This window comes from Cupressus sempervirens, chromosome 1 (assembly GCF_028749045.1).
Source record: "Cupressus sempervirens isolate cs-2001-9-10 chromosome 1, ASM2874904v1, whole genome shotgun sequence".
NCBI classification, from domain to species: domain Eukaryota; kingdom Viridiplantae; phylum Streptophyta; class Pinopsida; order Cupressales; family Cupressaceae; genus Cupressus; species Cupressus sempervirens.
The window spans coordinates 393,188,893-393,204,645 of record NC_143118.1 but is presented as its reverse complement, the minus strand read 5'-3'; the positions used below and the strand labels follow the sequence as shown (position 1 = coordinate 393,204,645).

General features: G+C 35.4%; 1 protein-coding gene across 2 annotated transcripts in view; it reads left to right on the top strand.

The window, feature by feature from the left end:
• The first annotated feature begins 981 nt into the window (after window positions 1-981).
• The window catches only part of LOC149577946 (coiled-coil protein), a 238,474-nt gene continuing 223,702 nt past the window's right edge, over window positions 982-15,753 (top strand). For both annotated transcript variants that reach the window (XR_016364083.1, XM_089826739.1), the window contains exons 1-2: window positions 982-1,591; window positions 4,559-4,726. Coding sequence is in view for 1 of the 2 variants with exons in the window: in XM_089826739.1 (XP_089682865.1) it covers window positions 1,508-1,591; window positions 4,559-4,726 (252 nt within the window). In the remaining variant the exon portion in view is untranslated. The remainder of the gene's footprint in view (window positions 1,592-4,558; window positions 4,727-15,753) is intronic.

Sequence of the window (15,753 nt, the reverse complement as noted above, 5' to 3'; positions counted from 1 at the left end):
GAAGTGAAATCTTAAGAACATAGTAAAGTTAATTAAATTAGTTTAATCAAAATACTTTACTTTAACATACCCTTCGTTGCTTCATCCTCTTAATCATGCTAAAAATCTCCACATAGAATTCACTCACTTCCCTAATTATTTGAATCACTTGATTTGTGAGGTGATCCATAATTGAGTTACCTTCTTGATAGATGTGTAAGATTTGGAACTCCTCCAGCTTGCCCAATAAACTCCAAATAGGCCTCAAGAATTTACCCATGTTCTAATTTGGAGTAGTTTAGTGTCGTATACCATTAAGAGTAATTTTGGAACCTCCTTTTAGATGGACCTTTCTATTTTTAAACTATGACACGAACCAAACCCCATCTAGGCTACTTGAATTTTGGTATTGTTATTATTTATCATATTCTTCAAAATCTAGCTTCCATATATTTCCTATTTGGTCTCTTTGTACAAAGCTTGCTCTCGATGCCCTAAATTACCCTAACAACCCCATTACAATTAACTTTAACCTATCTTACGCTAATTCGCTAAATAGAAACCACCTCATGTCTTCAAGGAAATTAACTTATAGATCAACCTATCCAATCTCATAAACAAATTCTATATATATATATATATATATATATATATATATATATATATATATATATATATATATATATATATATATATATATCACTTATTTTTCATATCCAAATAACATTTTAAATACTCTTAACTAAAAAGAAGCAAACTAAAGTACAAATAATAGAAATATTATTAAGCTTAAAATAGATCATTGATGTAACATTTGTAAGACTATATACACATGTAAGTATTTTTTTTTCATTATTTTGTCAACTATACAATATGTTAAATAAGCATCCCCTAGAAATAATATTATAAATTTATTTATTTTAGTCAAATTAGCATTAGAGACATACAGTGCACTAGACGCTCCTAGTTCTATTTGTATTTGGGATTCGCATTTTAGAATGTAAATCGACACTCGTTTGGTATTCTTTCTTCGCGTCGGAATATATTCAACATGAACGGAAAACAATATTGACAATTATTCACAAGCCAATAAACGCTACGTATTGGCCAGAAGGTCGAAGGACGGGGATGGAACGCAATTTATAAATTGTATGCCGTATAAATCGTAACACTCTGTTAATCCGGTTTCGTCTACTGGCTCAACTCTCTGATGGGCCAAATACAGGTGGACATTTCTACACCGTCGTCAACTACTGGTTCGACGGTGCCAAGGGTTATGTCTTTTAACAGAATCTAACAGCATGCAGAAATCATTTATTGTTGTGATATATGAAACTGGACATTGTTGCTTACATTGACTTAGGGCTGCGCATAATAATTCATATTCTGTATATGTTTGCTTGGAATGGGAATAATTCAAGCAGAATTTACAAAATGCTCTGGATGCAGTCGGGCGGATGAGGGGGTACTTTGAACACATGACCTGCAAGTGAACTTTTTCCTTTATTTTCTTAGAAACCCTTTAAAAATGGATCTCATAAAAGTGGGAGAAAAGCTTATGAGTTCGGTCAGATCGTTTAATTTATTGTCGCCTACCTCGGATCGGCCTGAGGTATGCTCCCTTTTCAGTTCAACCTTTGAATAAACTAAATTGGCGGCAGCCTTGTAATTTTGTAATTCCTAATGTTATTGCGAACAGCATTGTAAAATAATTTATTTTCTGCATTATTTTTCTGGCGTGGTACTCGTGGCGGAGGTATACTCTTCTTCTGGTTTGAAAGAAGATCTTAATTACTATTCAAATGCTTAATTAGCTTAAAATATTTAGGGAATTGGGGCTATCGGCAGTTTATCGCGTTGCCATTGTGATAATTTGTGATTGTTTTAAAGATTTTGAATGATTCTTTGCGAGTAGTTGAGACTGAGGTTTTGAAAAGCATCTAATATTGTATTTTTAATTTTTTGTTTCTATAGTTTTTCGCATTGGCATTGTAAAATAGCACGCTTTTTATGTTATTAATTTGGAGTAATATTCATGGAGAGCTTTGAATGTGTTTCTCTTATCAGAATTATCGTAGTTACTTTTGATGTGTATTGAATGTGTTCCTCTTATCAGAATTATCGTAGTTACTTTTGATGTGTATAATCAGCTTAAAATATCCGGATTATTTGGAATCTCTTAAGTTCGCATCATGATCGTTTGGCATTGTTTCCAAGGGGTTATTTGTAGTTTATTACGGTGGCATAATGATTCTTTGTTATTGTTTGTTAAGACAGAACGATTCTCTATTTTTCCGATATTGCCAACTATTTGCAAATATTCTGCTTATACGACCATCTTTCGACCATCTTTAGACTAGCATAAGTTTCTTTTAAGCAATCACACTAGAAGTCAGCTCCAAAATAGAAGCCAACTATGGAAGACCATAAGTCATAATATTCCACTTTAAATGCCTATTTGGATTTGAACTTCGGATCTCCACGATAAAAACACAATGTCTTAATCGACAAAGCTTAGCTTTTCATCATTATTTAGAGATGGTTGGAATTAGCATTGAAGTGCCTAATTAGTTTGAAATTTAGTAGCTTTGTGATATATTGTTAGTCCTTTGGATGCCAATGCTGAATTATAATGATGACTGTGAGATAGATTGGATTTGGCTTAACTTTTTGAATGATCATAGATCAATGGAATGCTGTATTGGAATTTGAAAAATTAACCAATGGAGCTTGTTCTGGCATTTGAAAGCTGACAGGATACTTCATATCATCAAACGGTGGAATTTCTGTCTCTGTTTCAGTTCACAGGCAAATAAATAGGATAAACTGGTCAAGACAGTTTCTGTTCTGGGTCATGGCCAAGAAAGATGACACCCTTCGAGAATTTGCAATAACAGAATGCTCCATTTGAATTCGCCAGTAGTTGTTCTGCCGTCTCTGAAAAATTGTTGTTTGACCGAGACTGACAAGTATAAGAGTTGAGATGGATTTGCAACTTCCTGAAACCTCTGCCAAAGTACATCAAACTTGCAGAGTTGTATTATTTTGAACAAAATAGTTCCAAATTCACACTTCCAAAATCCATCATTTAGTCATAAACATAGCTACAATAATTGGATCCAGTTTAGAATAAGAAAGACCTACACATCAAGAACTTGGAAAGGGCAACTGAAATTAGTAAAATCTTGTTGACATATTCAGCTACTCCAAATAAGGTCCAATTAAGGCTTAATTTTAATCTGTTAGTTAGATGGCCAGTTCATATGCTCAGAATTGGACGTACTTGCTGAAACTAAAGTCTTGCCATACTTTGAAGGATTCATTAAAAACCTAAGAGTTGATCCATTTCAATTTGTGGTTTAATAGGCTTTGGAACTTGGTTGAGTGGTATTTTCTGATGACTTTGCAATGGGATTTTGTAAAATAGATATGGAAAGACTCGCTAAAAACTGGAGAATTAATCCATTTCAATTGTTTAGTTCAATAGAATCTGGAACTTGGTTGATTGGTGTACTCTGATGAATTTGCATTGGGCTTTTGTAAAATAGAGTTGTAAAGACTTGCTAAAAATCGGAGAGTTGATCCATTTCAATCTGTTTTGGCTCAATAACTTTAGAATTTGGTTTGATTAGTACTCCCTGACGAATTTGCAATGGGCTTTTGTAAAATTGCATTGGATAGACTTGCTAAATATTGGAGATTTGATCCTTTTGAACCTGTTTTTGGTTCAGTAATTTGGTTCTTGGTTAAGTGGTATTCTTTGATGAATTTGCAATGCGCTTTTGTAAAATAGAGTTGACTTTTGTTCCAACATGGTTTTCATTCTTTACATGTCTATTGGTTCATGTTTTAAGGTTGCAGTAATCACTACTTGTTTATTGATTGTGAAATGATGATTAGAAAAACAATCACAGCACACGCAAATGACTGAGAGTAGTTCCATGATTGTAACGATGCCAAATATGGTATTAAATGGTGATGCACATCAACACTCTGCAATAGAAACCTTGCAAAGAGGGCCAACGTAGAGTTGAGATGCCGAGAGGGATCTAAGCCCCTTTTTATCTTTTTAAATTTCTAAGTGAACTGCTGTAATTGAAGACCAAACCCAAATGGGTGACTAGGCAGTTCTAGGATTTCTCTTTTTGCCTTGCCACTTTGCTTATCCCCTCCAAAAGGAAACATTGTGAAACATAGGGATTTTATTTGCATGGAACAGTGGAAGTTATATATTTGTATGGAACGGCAGAAGTTATTTATTTGTATCACAATTTTTCTGTTTGAGTTTTTTTTTTAAAGTGTCTATTTTGGTGCAAGCACAATTTGTTAACTATGGGATGACTGAATAATTATTCAAATTCTCTTAAAGAGGAAGCTAGAAAATGAGAATTTTGTTGACTATCTTTTTCCATCCTTCAGGAACTTCCCCTTTTTGGAGTTTCTTTAGTTTGCTTATGTTGACTGTAGCAGAATTTTTACATTATATATTTTTACAAATTTACCAACAGTGTACGTTTAAAAAAGGAAGACATGTTGTATCTATTATTTATGCCTATTTTTATATTTATGTTTGTTTCAGATCCCAGCTCGTGCGGCCGCAGCAGCAGCTGTTGCACGAGCACTGGCCGGTGTTCCTCCTCACCAAAGGCTAGCTCTTTCAGCAACTTCTAGTGGCTTGGTTTCTCTGTATGACAGTGGGCCACGTGGTCAGACCGTAGAACAGCTTGAGGAAGAATTTTATGAAGAGGTGCTGCTTAATCCATATTTAATAATATTTTTTCAGTCTATTAAGAAAGATTGATGCTGAATTGAAAAAAAAAAGCTAACGCTTTTTGCCTGGATTTATGAACCATTGAGGTCACAAATGGGAACCTCATTCCCAATATAATTAATCAACAATGACATCCCAGTGGGTCTTGACCTTGATGGCAAGAGTATCAACACTGCAACTGAACCATCACACCATGCCAACATCAGTGAGATTAGTGCCGAATGTACTTGTAGCAAAGGGATTGTTTTCTTTTTATGCTATTAGCAATATCAAATATTTTTTGCCTTGGAGACCATGCATTGTTAGTGCTGTCATGCTGAGTTTAATGTCCCTATTCTTGAAGTAGTGGTTTTTATTGTAAAAACTGACAATTTAGTAATTTACTTATCAAGTTTCTTCTTGAAGTCCATATCATAGAATATCTGGCTACTTAATGGGAGAAATTGATGTCTTTTAGATTGTTGAATTATTCAACAGGAATGGTGCTGTCATGCTGAGTTTAATGTCTCTATTTTTGAAGTAGTGGTTTTTGTTGGAAAAATTTACTATTTATTTATCAAGTTTCTTCTTGAAATTCATATCATAGAATATCTGGCTACTTTATGGGAGAAATTGATGTCTGTTAGATTGTTAAAAAATTCAACAGAAATATTTATTATGTGAACTGCTAGTTTCACCTTTGTAAATATTTAATCCTTTCAAAAGGTCATTTAATCTTTCATGTTGAAATGGGAGAAACTTTAGCGTGCAGTAAGCATTAAACTTCATAAGATTTTGAGGAATTGGAATTTCTACCTTGTATCAGCTAGATATAATTATTATAATAAATGGTGAGTATTGTTGAGATCTTTAAATCAGAATATAAAAATGCTATAATCAGAAATACAATAACAGATGACACCAATATTTACCCTGGGAAAACCCTCTTCGAGGGAAAAAACCAGTCACACCAAAAAATAGTTCCTTTATTACATGCTCAACATGATTACAATATTCTCATGCCTATGATTGATAACTCCCAATAGTCAATCAATAAGCCTTCTTCACCTTACTCACAGACTGATCACTTTGGCTATATAATCAGAATAATCACAAGTCAAGAGTATCTCACACAGACACTACCAATACAGGAATGGCTTACAAACATATATTGATCATACATGATCAAGTATGGAAATATTCTCCAAATATCTGATACATACAACACTGAATATATCCACTTGTTACAAAAAATATATGAGCTCTCCAACCTCATAAAACTTCTCACTGCAACCACAGAGATCACGTAAACTCTGAGAACAACTCAACGCCATAGTCTCTATGGTACACTCATACACCTTAGTTTTTACAATACATGCGAAAAGACTCCTCCATCGAATATAGAAAGATGCCACTTCCAAGGTGAGGAACCAACAAAAGTAATACACACAGAGCTGAGATGCAATGTTCTGAATCTTTATACATTGAAGCAATGCTGAAGGTGAATAGTCTTCCATGGAATACAAATGGTTGGCAGTTACAAGCATTGATGACTCATCTTGCATTTTCAATGATTAAGTTCATTGACTAACGATATACTTAAACTATTTGAACGAACAACCATATAGAAAGCAACAAACAGTAGAAGACAATTCACGATGAATGCCAAGACATACTTTAAACCTGTACCCTGCCACCCTATCTTGGCGATGGGGAGACATAAACAAAACATGAAGGAAGCAGCTCCCGGAAGATGAACACCTTCCATATTAAAGATGGAAACATCATACAAGAACACAACATAAGCACAACATAGTTCAAATGATACACTCAGCTGAAGCATACACACATATAAATTGAGCACTGCGAGAAGCAACCAAACTCAGTATTCACAGGCAAGGATAATCAGCACATGTAGAAGATAATAAAAAAATTTCTTCTAAAGCTACATACTTGAACATGCCTAAGCAAACAAGAAATTTTCCAGATATATTAGTCATGGAAAGGAGAAACAGCTGAAGACAGTCAGAACCCATACAGTCCAACTTCACCAGTATATATCAGAGAAACTTGCTGCATATTATTAGAGGTATGAAGGAACTCTATCACAGCTATCTCATCTGTAACCTTCCTCTTAGCAAGAGAGTGATCATTCATATCACATGGTGTGTCTCAACCTGACAAGCACAAGGGAGCTGCAACCAAAGAGTGTAAATAATATAATCTCATCACATATTTTCTCAACATAATATTGTCAGCTCAGTATGACATTTCCCAAAGGGTGAATAAACAAAAGTGCCACATCATGGAATTTCTTCCATGATATTCACCATGCCTACTCGCAAAGGGTGGATCCACCTTACCTACTTGCAGATGGTGGAACAAGGGCTTTCACTTCAAACTTTTCCCAGAGAAGAATGCACCTCCACCATGTCTACTCTCAGAGGGTGGATCCACCATACCTACTCGTAGAGGGTGGAACAGCGGATTTCACCTCAAACTTCTCTTGTGGAGAAGAACTCATGAACAAGGGATTCTCGATCTTCTCTTGCAGAGAAGAACTCATTGACAAGGAATTTCACCTCGAACTTATTTCATAGAGAAGAAGTCTCTAAAGAACATAAAGATCATCTGAATGCTGAGACTCCCTCTCAATTGAGACTCCTTCTCAACAGGGGCAGCAAACTCACAGTTTGAATATCACAATAAATTAATTGATTCCAATGTTTGACCAATCAAGGAGCTTTTGCATTCTCTCTTTGCCACACAAGCTCCCTTAGAATATCATTTCTTCCTTTTCAAAATACTTAATCATAAAAACAGCACATATATGATCTTCCTCTTTAATGAAGTAATGTATCACCAATTCAGTTCCATGATTACAAGCAGCATCTCCATGTTCATTTCTACAGCCTACATGACTTTGCATGCAATCTCTCATCATTCAATCCATCCTGCAACCAATAGGGATTAATGATAATTCATAGAATCAACCTATCGTGAAGAAAAATATATAGATCAATGCTAAAAGCATACACCATTCCCATTGTTCTAACAAAAAATCATGATCAATATTCAAATGTATAATCATAGAATACTTTTCTCTCTGTTGTCTAATCTTCCTCAAGAAGGATCTCAGCACACACATAGATAAAGGGTCAATACACAACTATCTTTTTTAGCAATAGTGAACAATAATTGCAGACCAACATTCATGCGATGATCATATCACTGCATGCGTACTATCTTGCACAATGAATGCCAACAAACATCTCCATGAATAGAATATCTCAAGGCTTAAGAGATATAGTTCTGGATCTTTTCTTTAGACTTGCTCTGATACCGTGTTGAGCTTCTCGAACCAGAATTTAAGAATGAATAGTCAGAAATACAATAGCAAATGCCACCTATATTTACTTTGAGAAATCCCTCCTCCTCGATGGAAAAAACCAGCCACACCTGGAAGATATTTCCTTTATTACATGCTCAACATGATTACAATATTCTTGCGCTTATGATTGATAACTCCCAATAGTCAATCAATAAGCTTTTTTCACCTTACTCACAGACTGATCACTTTGCCTAAATAATCAGAATAATCACAAGTCAAGAGTATCTCACAGACACTACTAATACAGAAAATGGCTTACAAACATATATTGATCATACATAATCAAGTATGAAAATATTCTCCAAATATCTGATACATATAACACTGAATATATGCACTTGTTACAAAATATATATGAGTCCTTCAACCAGATAAAACTTCCCACTGCAATCACAAAGATCATGTAAACTCCGTACGGTAAACTCATACACCTTATTTTTTACAATACATGCGAAAAGACTCCTCCATCGAATATAGAAAGATGCCATATCCAAGGCAAAGAACTGACAACAGTAACACGCACGCAGCTGAGATACAATGTTCTGGTTCTTTATACATCGAAGCAATGCTGAAGGTGAAGAGTCTTCCACAGAATATAAAGGGTCGGCGGTTATAAGCGCCGATGACTCATCTTGCATTTTCAGTGATTGAATTCATAGATTAACGGCATACTTCAAAGATATGAACGGACATCCATATAGAAAGCCATGAATGGTAGAAGACAATTCATGACGAATTCCAAGACATACATTAAACTTGTGCCACTTCACACCAACTTGGCAGTGGAAGATATAAACAATACATGAAGGAAGCAGCTCCCGAAAGATGAACGCCTTCCATATTAACGATGGAAACATCATACAAGAACATGGCATAAGTACAACATACTTCAATTAATAGACTCAGCTGAAGCATACACACATATAGCTTGAGTGCCAATTGAACTAACCAAACTCAGTATCTGCAGGTAAGGATAATCAGCAAATGGTGAAGATAATTCAAAAAAATTCTTCTGAAACTACACACTTCAACAAATACTTGCATTCTTTGAATGGCAAATGCAGTTGTTTTCTACTAATAAAGGCCTCAATCTGCATTGTAGAAACCATTTAAAACTTTATGATAATTTATCTGTCTAGTTCAGGATAAATATAAATGACTGGCATAACACAGATTTAAACAAAAGTATTGGAAATTTTTACATATATGCCTCCTCTGAGGAGCTGATAACAAATACTCTGCAAAGATTTATGTCAGCTGAAATAAAATATCAAAAAGTCCACCTTATAACCATCAGCATGGTCATCAGTTTGTACATAGGATCAAAAGATGCATACAACTGATGTAGCAAATTATCAAGATTCAAAAACAGTAACCAAGCAAACTCTTGCCGTTTAAGTTTTCTCTTAACAGCCTTCTAAAGGTTTGACCTTAAAGTCAACAAAATCCTGAAGCTAGGATTCAAGATGACTCCCAATAGGAGCTGCTGGCAAAGGCGAAGCATCCAAACAGTATCACTGTAAGGAGCGCCTTGAACTTACAATTGCTTAGGATCATCACCAAATGTTTTTACCCCCTTGCTAATAAACACCTCACCAAAATCAGCAACAGCATCAGGAAGAATATCATTTAAAGGACAATCAGCAGCCTCAAAATTACAAAATACAGCAGCAATATCCAAATCAGGAGCAACACCAACAGTGAAATTAGCCAAAACACTAATAGTAGAACCAGCACCAGAGTTACCAGCAACATTTATCCCCGAGATAGGATCAGAAGAATCAATCTGACCACAGTTAAGTCCTAAAAGACTACTGGGAGCAATTAACAGTAGAAATATTTTTCTAAAATCCCCAACCATTGTGATCATAAACAAGATCATCTGGGACTCTCCTCCACTGAGAGGAACTAGGATCGTCAAAAACTCTACCATCAGTGAACTTTACAATATCCTTCTTTTTCCTATGAACCTGCATATCTGAGCATTGGCAACCAGAGAAATTGTAATGCTCTGGGATAAATGAATTGCTGCCTAGCTGCTAATAAAACCGAGATTGCTGGCCTCTGATATAGAATTTAGCTATCACCACCGAAAAGAGTGATCAAGGAGAAATAAGCAATATCATTAAAACTGAAAATTAATTAAATTAATGAAAGGGTCAAAAGGCGCCAAATGAAGAATATGTTTGCCAATGTTATTTTATGTTATGATGTTTCTAACAGATTGAGGACGAAACCTCTCTAGACCCAAAATTGGGGAATTAACACCTTAATTTTTATAATTTATCTAGTGGACAGAAACATCTAATTTAGGCAGATTTTAGAGATGATTTTGATCATATTTTATTTTATATTAAAGATAAATTTCTGCAGATCAGAGTAAGATTTACAGCAGAAATAAGGAGAAAAATTATATAATTTCTAAATCTATTCTGAATTAAATGTAAATTCTTTGTTCAATAATCAGGCTGCAATTTTTGAGTTAAATTCACACTTACAATTAATTATACAACTATTATTGAGTTAGGGCTTATTATACTGAAGAAAGTATGGGATATTTAAAGAGAGGACATTACAATTGGTATTAGAACATCAGTTCTGCCAGTCCGCAGGTCCATATTCAATTTATCCAGTGGAGTCAAAGAGGTTAGAAGGCTTTGGAGGGAAAAGAAAATATAGAGACAACATTAAGAGAGGCTAGCAACCAAATTAGAGGTAGAGGAAAAGTAAGATGGCTGATAGAGAGGAAGAATAAGATAATTAGTGGAAGGTTTATGTGTAAACATAAGAACAAAGAGTACAATGACTCTTTCAAACACTACAAATATGAATGATACTATCAGTTCCCTCAAGCCTGCATATTGTAATCGAGAAGAAGGTAGTGATTTAATCATTGAAGGCTATAACAAACAATAGAACTTCCCTCAGATCACCACCCAAAGTCACACAGCTGTCAAAGAACTGAGAATGCTTTGCAACACTAAGAAATTCATTGTAAACCTTGTAACACCCGCTTTTACCAATTCCTTCTTTTGGGTGTGTTCTCTCATCAAGTGAAGAATCCAAGGGTGATTGTAGATGTATTTTGTGATTTTCCTTGCATCCTCTACCAGTCTTACCCGATCTAGTTTTCCTATACCCTCAAAAGCAAGTCAGAGCCATGTTGTAGCACAAACTGCCCAAGAAAGTATAGTATACTTCTCTTCGAGGATTCTATTAGCTGGTACACAGTATGCTGCATTATTGGCTATTATTTGCATCACATTGTCAATTTATACCTCCATGACAAGTTGGTTAAACATTAGAGTGAACGTTTTCATTTTGACTGTTTTAACCTTGTTGGAAGCATCCATTGATTTCAAGAACACCACATCATTCTTGCAAGAAACCAGACAATTAATTAAGAATGTTGCAGGCAAATTTTTTCCATTATATTCTTTTCTCTTCCAGCACTTCTTTTGCCCAATCAACTACAATTGTGAGCATTCTAGAAGTACAAAGTGAAATTAATGTTAAGTAGACAATTTTGATAAACATTAACTCAAATTCAACAACAAATACTAATTACTAATTTTTATAAATAAAAAAATAACATAAATCTAGTTTACATTCTAAAAATAAAAAGCCATCATAAGTAAAAAATATTCAAAATTACAAGGAAAAAGTTCAAAACATTTACAAATTAAAATAATTGGACTAAGCTCCCACTCAAGTTTGCATGAGAAGACGCCTTGTAGCCTTTTCCAACCACAGTTATTGTAGCAACCAGATTAAGCTAATATGGATTCTCCACCACATTAAATGGGGTGTTGTTGAAGTACCATAAATCAACACAAGCAATGTCTAATTGTTGAAGCACATCTCTATTCCACCTAGTTGCCTCTAATCATGGTTGTGCTCCAGGTGTGTTGTTGTGTATTAAATAATTAGCTATAGATCTGCAACACTGATGGTGGTGCTTTACTAGAAGTAGTAAAAGTAGTGACTGAGGTGGTGGTGGTTTGTGGAAACATGGGCCATGAAGAGAGCCCACAATGACCTTAAATGTTTTTTTTCCTTTTAGGGTTGACTGTAACAGCTTGAGATTCAACTATGCTTTCTTTCATAGCTACTTTTGACGTTGCCCTTTGTAATTATTTCTTTTCTTGTGCAGCAAGCAAGGCATTAATTTCTCTTTTTATTTCATCTCTAGGCTTATCACAAACCCTTATATCATGCTTCGTGAAGCTTGTAAGGTGGTATTTTGAGGAGTTTATGCCTCCATAAATTAGTTTTTTACGTTTGACGAAAATTACAGTTTTATGTTCTGGTCCTTCAAAGGCTTATTTTCAAGCCCTATCTCTAGCTGCTTTAGGATGGATGCCTACATATCTAGATGGGCATGTGTCTATTGAAGCACTGGCAACCCCTAAAGCTAATCTAGTTGTAGAAGAATCTCATTGCCATTATCAATCAATTTTTAACCTACACATTAATATTTAAATTTTTTTAGCAAACGTACTACATTAGTTTAAATAATTTTAGATAGTTGAAATTCGAAAAATAGAATGAAAAAGTATTAGAGTTTAAATTTTTTAAGAAAGGTTGAGATTCTTGAGAAATAATTAAAAAATCTTAAAAACATTGTTAAAAAATGCTGCTAAATCATGTTCATTACCTAGGAAAGGCCATTATTGAGTTTCTATAAGCATAGGTGCATCAAAAAGGACATAATATGATCTAAAAAAAAGCAAATATACTTAAATCCTTGCAATTGAGCTTGCAATAGCTTGAGAGGGTTTTTTGTGGCGGGAGCAACAGACAAGAAAAAATAAAAAATGAAATGAAACTTTTTTTTGATGTCAAAACTCTATTATACTGCTATGGCTGAGTATTTTAACATGGACTCGTTGAGTGGTTGTGCAAACTTGGCAAGTCTTTATTGAAAACTTTGCAAGCTTTTGTAAAATTTTGGCGCAAGTTTTTGGCAAGAAAGTCACAAAGATTCATCAAGTAGAAAAGCTTATCTGTGAGAGTTTTTTGCAAGTTTCGCATCTATGGTCTCAATAGTTTTACTCCATGTACTAATGCGAGCCCTTAAAAACTTTTGAAATTTTAAGACCCAAAAGATGTTATTACAAGGCGAATTTTCAAACAAGAGATAATCAGTTTATAAAGCTCTCTAAAGCTGCAATGAAACTTAGGTAGATAGGAAATTGGAAACAACCCAGTCTAAATAGGGTGATGATCAAACACATTAGCAATGATACAACTTGCATCTAGTTATCATATGAAAAATAGGTATGCAGAAAATGATTTATTAACTATAAAGTAATCAAGTCTAGGAAGAATCCTTGGATTAGCCTTTTGAATATTAGACAAAGTAAATCAAATACCTTTGGTACCTCCTTGACAACCCACATGAGGATTGACAAGATTCTTTTTCCTCTTAAATTTGTCCCCTTTTTCTCTTTTGCTTTTCAATCAAACTTACAACCTCCAAACTTATTTAGATTACTCTCAATCATGTTAAAATCCCCACCCATAGTATAGGGAATCTTTTGCCTATTCAAAGCCAACTGATTCCATATTTTTGCTCTTTAATTATACCTGTTGATTGTATAAAAAGAAATATGCTACTATTACTGCGGTTTAAGATTTAATTTAATCCAAATGACTTTGCAACTAGAAGACAAAACATTGTTAACAACATACTGCCCCAAAGAAGGATTCAAGAGAATGGATAGACCCCACTCCTTTTAATATGGTTAAATGAAAAGCAATTGAACTAGGCCAAATCACTTTACAAGACCCTTCCAGAAAACACCCAATAAATTTTATTGAAGCATCCAACAATCAATATTCACTCCATTCTTACGAACATATTGGATCCAACACTTGTACATGTTCACCTAGGGTGCACCCTAAGCACATTGGGTATAGGTGTGGGTGTGCACCCACGCACCCACAACATACCTAGGGGGCACTTGAGAGTACTTGGGGTGAACCCATGCCCCACCATAGAAAAAAGTGCCAAATAAATTTAATAACAATTCTTAACCTGTTTTTGGCAAAAAACCCTAAAACAAGATATTATGTTATAGATAATGTGATATAACATAATATTGAAGTTTTGAGCTATCAATTGGCATTTGGCATTTTGCATTGATCAGTGATGAAATATCATACTATCAAATGTCTTTAGTTTTACAATTGTGTATATTTCTTTAAATTTTATGTGTATTATATGTTTGTGTGTGTATAATAGTATATACACTATACAAACATGCATATACGGATGTACCCAAACCCATGTATCCAAGGGCCAATGTATTTTGCATGTACCCAGTGATTGGGTTCTCATACCTATGCCTGTGCCAATACCCTTACCGACAACCTAGGTTTCAACACTTGAGGTAACAAAAGCCACAATGACTGGGCACATTGCACAACTCAACCCATTTAGTGGATGACTTCAAAACATCCTATCCTGGATTTGAAATACAATTGACTGACCGAGAGTAGATTTAGTTCCATCCCTGGAACGTAGTACACATCAAGAAATATGAGCTTCCTCAATAGATTGAATTTGAATGTTGCCTTTACCAACAACCGTGTACTCTTCTCCACCACCAAAGATAACAGAATCTGAATAAGGCTGGTAGTCAATAAACCAGTCTCTGCGGTGAGTGAAATGTCGAGAGGCACCTGAATCAATGTACCAGGCAGATGACTGCACATGATCTGCGGGTCTTTTAGCCACGAAGGCATAAAAGGCAGATTCCGCTTGCTCAGTGTGCTCTACACTGTTCGCTTTGGGTTGCGAACCTGATTGCTTAGACTGGGCAGCTAAGCGTTTCCGACATGCAACCTTCATGTGACCATACTTGTGGCAATAGTTGCATTGAATGTTCTTCTTTTTGGTACCATCGGATGCTGGAGCAGAAGACTTCTGCTGAGATGGTTGCTAAAACTTGCCCTTATTCTTCTGAAAGGATTTCGCAGCAAAGGCTTGCTCAGTGGAGGTGGAACTGGAGCTGCTACCGAACTGTTGTTTCCACCGATCTTGCTGAAGTAGCAGGGTGCAGAGATCAGTGAACTTTAGATCAACACCAGTAGATGTGATGTTGAGAGTCTCGATAAAATGCTCATAGGAATTTGGTAAACTCCGAAGAGTGATTACCACAATATCCTCTTCCTCCATCTTGTGACCGATGGCAAGTAACTGATCACGGATTTCCTGAATCCGATTCAGGTGTGCCTGGAGCGAGGTGCGCTCATCCATGACAATAGAAAACAGAGTGTTTTTCAGAAAGAAGGCTCTGCTCTTGTCGGAAGTCTCATGAAGACCTTTTAGATGTGTCCAGATTTCGGCCGCTGTCTTGTCGGATGGAATCTGAGAAAGCTGGTCATCAGCTACGGATAGTTTGAGAAGCATTACTGCCTCTCGATTATTCAGATCCCATGTATCTTGATCAGGACCCGGAGAAGTTGGACGTTGCGTAACACCCAGAGCAAGTTGATCGGTGTTTCGATATTCGAAGATTGCGATGATGCGCTGCTTCCAGGTTCCATAATTGCGACCATTGAATTTGGAATTATGCTCGAGCAGAATATTTGTCAGAGATGCCATGGCACGTTTTTCAATGAAAAA